Source organism: Penaeus chinensis, chromosome 13 (genome assembly GCF_019202785.1).
Source record: "Penaeus chinensis breed Huanghai No. 1 chromosome 13, ASM1920278v2, whole genome shotgun sequence".
Lineage (NCBI taxonomy): Eukaryota > Metazoa > Arthropoda > Malacostraca > Decapoda > Penaeidae > Penaeus > Penaeus chinensis.
In genome coordinates, this window is record NC_061831.1 from 27,141,681 (window position 1) to 27,144,180 (window position 2,500).

Here is a 2,500-nt window from a genome sequence, read left to right on the forward strand (position 1 = left end):
CTCTACGAAAAAAAACATCATTACAATAATTTGAGAAGCTCTCCATACTCCAACTTATCCAGTTACGATGGATTATGTATATATATAATATTCAGACTAGATCTCCATTTGATTTTTCTAGAAAGTAGAGAGTGAATAGGCCACGAGACATTTCGTATAGATACGTCATTCTGTATATATTTGAAGATAATGCGCAACAAATATGTACATTGTAGAAAAATCATGAAAATTAGAGTTTCCGTGATACCCCCTTTAGTGAGTAAAATTCTATCAAACTCACACGTGTGTAAGTATCAAGTAGCCAAGAACATGACATGCATTACAGGTTCATTGTGTAATGTTGCTTTAGATATTAATGAATTCGGCAAATGCTCATACTTTTGCACGATCAATCAAAATGTGCAGAAAAATATTGCTATCCTTAATAATTTCCACTTAGAATACATATATTTTTTTTATCATATTGGTCTCTGATATATTTACGTGGATTATGGATTTAGCTGCATGTATATATCATATATAAGTGCTGTAAATAAGAGTATAGATCGGGAAAGTTATGAAAATATTCTAAAGAAATACACTGATATACTTAATCGTCATTGTTATTGATATTATTACTATTATTATTATTATTATTATTATTATTATTATTATTATTAATATCATTATCATCTTTATTATGATAATGATTGTCTTTCATTTTGTCTTTAAAAGGCCCTGGATATCACGTATGAATAAATACGAGTTGTCGTACAGCACAGTCCTTTAGCTAGTCCTCTTGTAAGTCTTCCCAGTGGAGCCCCTGACAGTCTCCTTCCCGCAACAGGTGACGGTGTGGGGCGACTACGGGCGCATGGAGGGCCGTAAGGTGTTCATGGGCCTGGCGCAGATCATGCTGGACGACCTGGACCTCTCCAACATCGTCATCGGATGGTACAAGCTCTTCGGCACCTCCTCGCTGGTGTCGCTGCCGGCGCTCACCCGTCGCGGCTCCATGGCCAGCCTGGACAGCTTCGGGTAGTGGTAGAGCGATGGCCCTCGAGGCCTGGGTCACGCTGCGCCAGCCCTTCCCATGGGATCAAGCACTTCCGTGCCTGCCACACAGTCACAACATAAGACCTCCGTGTACTAGTGCAGAACATTCAACGATATTTGCAACCTGCAATATTGCTATCAAGCAGAATGTGAAGCTTTTCATTGGGTGCTCTCTTTTGTCTCGGTTTCAAGACTTGATCTGACACTAACTGCTTGTGTTGCAAATTTGCAGTATTGCATTAAGATAAGAGGCTCAAAGACATCATCGACTTGCCTAAGTGGAGACGATGGTAGTCGTCATGACGCGGTACTCGGGGCATTAAGTGCCCCATAAGTTCCCCTGCTGGGGCATCGTGGGGCTCGTTTCTCCACATCAGTCCCCAGCGGCCACACGGGTAGTAGGCCATGCTGGGGCCACGCTGGGGCCACACTGGGGCGACAAATATGCCCCCACTCCAGCATCAGGCTGCACACATAACACCTCCCTTGTGCACCTCACACTTCCGGACTTCCCGTTAATGTGGACTCTCGTCACTTGTTTGCCTTGAGAGCAGTTTTTTACATGCCACAATATCAGTACGTATAACACCTTCTCGGCCTGCTCTGTCTCGCTTTAGTAGACAGGCTGGCCAGCGTCACAATGCTTGTGATTTTGACTAAGTGCTTTAAATAATATTACAGAATAGTTTTAATCATGTGTGGAAGTTTGCTCCATAGAGTACCCTACCCTTTCTAGTTTCCAATACTAAGATGACCTACGTAGTCCAACACTATGGCTCGTGTCTTCTCCACCCCCCCCCCCCCCCTTCTCCCCTCATTTCCATACTCCTTTCTTCCTCGTAAAACCACTCTCCTCTTTCTCCCTGACATGTCTTACATGTCCTTCATGACATCCCTTTCCCCTCTTTCCCCTCACACACCTTGACATGTCATACTCTGCCTGGTTAAGTAAATATAAAGTTCTCCATGAATAATTTACCTGGATAATTTCAGACCTTACCTGAGCAGTACATATTACCTGTCACCATGTATAATTACCCTAAGATTCTATATAGTCTTCCTCGGGACTTTTATCTCCCCTTGGTACTACTGGCCCGGTGTTCCTCACCTTCACAGTGTAATACTGGCCTTCCTCTGGCATTTTTTAGGTTGACTTGGCAATCCTGACCTTCACCGAGCAGTTCTGACCATAGCCCGGTATCCCTGGACCTTTATTCAGCACTCTTCACTTTAGCCTAGTTCTCCTGAACATAACCCGGCATGTGTTGACCTTAATCTAGCAATTGTAACTATAACTGATGCTCCTTAACTTTACCCTATTATCTTGACCTTATCTCAGTATTCCTTGACCTTAACCCTAAATACTGCTAACCTTACCTAGCATCTCTGTCTCTAACTACAACAGTCACCTTTTTGAGATACTCCATGGAACGTTATATCTGCCCACAGGAAGGGTTGAAGTTCA

The 2,500-nt window shown here is 43.0% G+C and overlaps 1 protein-coding gene across 1 annotated transcript in view; it reads left to right on the forward strand.

Moving 5' to 3' along the window:
• LOC125031644 overlaps positions 1-2,500 on the forward strand; it is a 177,312-nt gene that overhangs the window by 171,575 nt on the left and 3,237 nt on the right. The window contains exon 29 of the mRNA XM_047622526.1: positions 827-2,500. This exon is cut by the window's right edge and continues 3,237 nt beyond it. Coding sequence (XP_047478482.1) covers positions 827-1,021 — 195 coding nt within the window. The 3' untranslated portion in view covers positions 1,022-2,500. The remainder of the gene's footprint in view (positions 1-826) is intronic.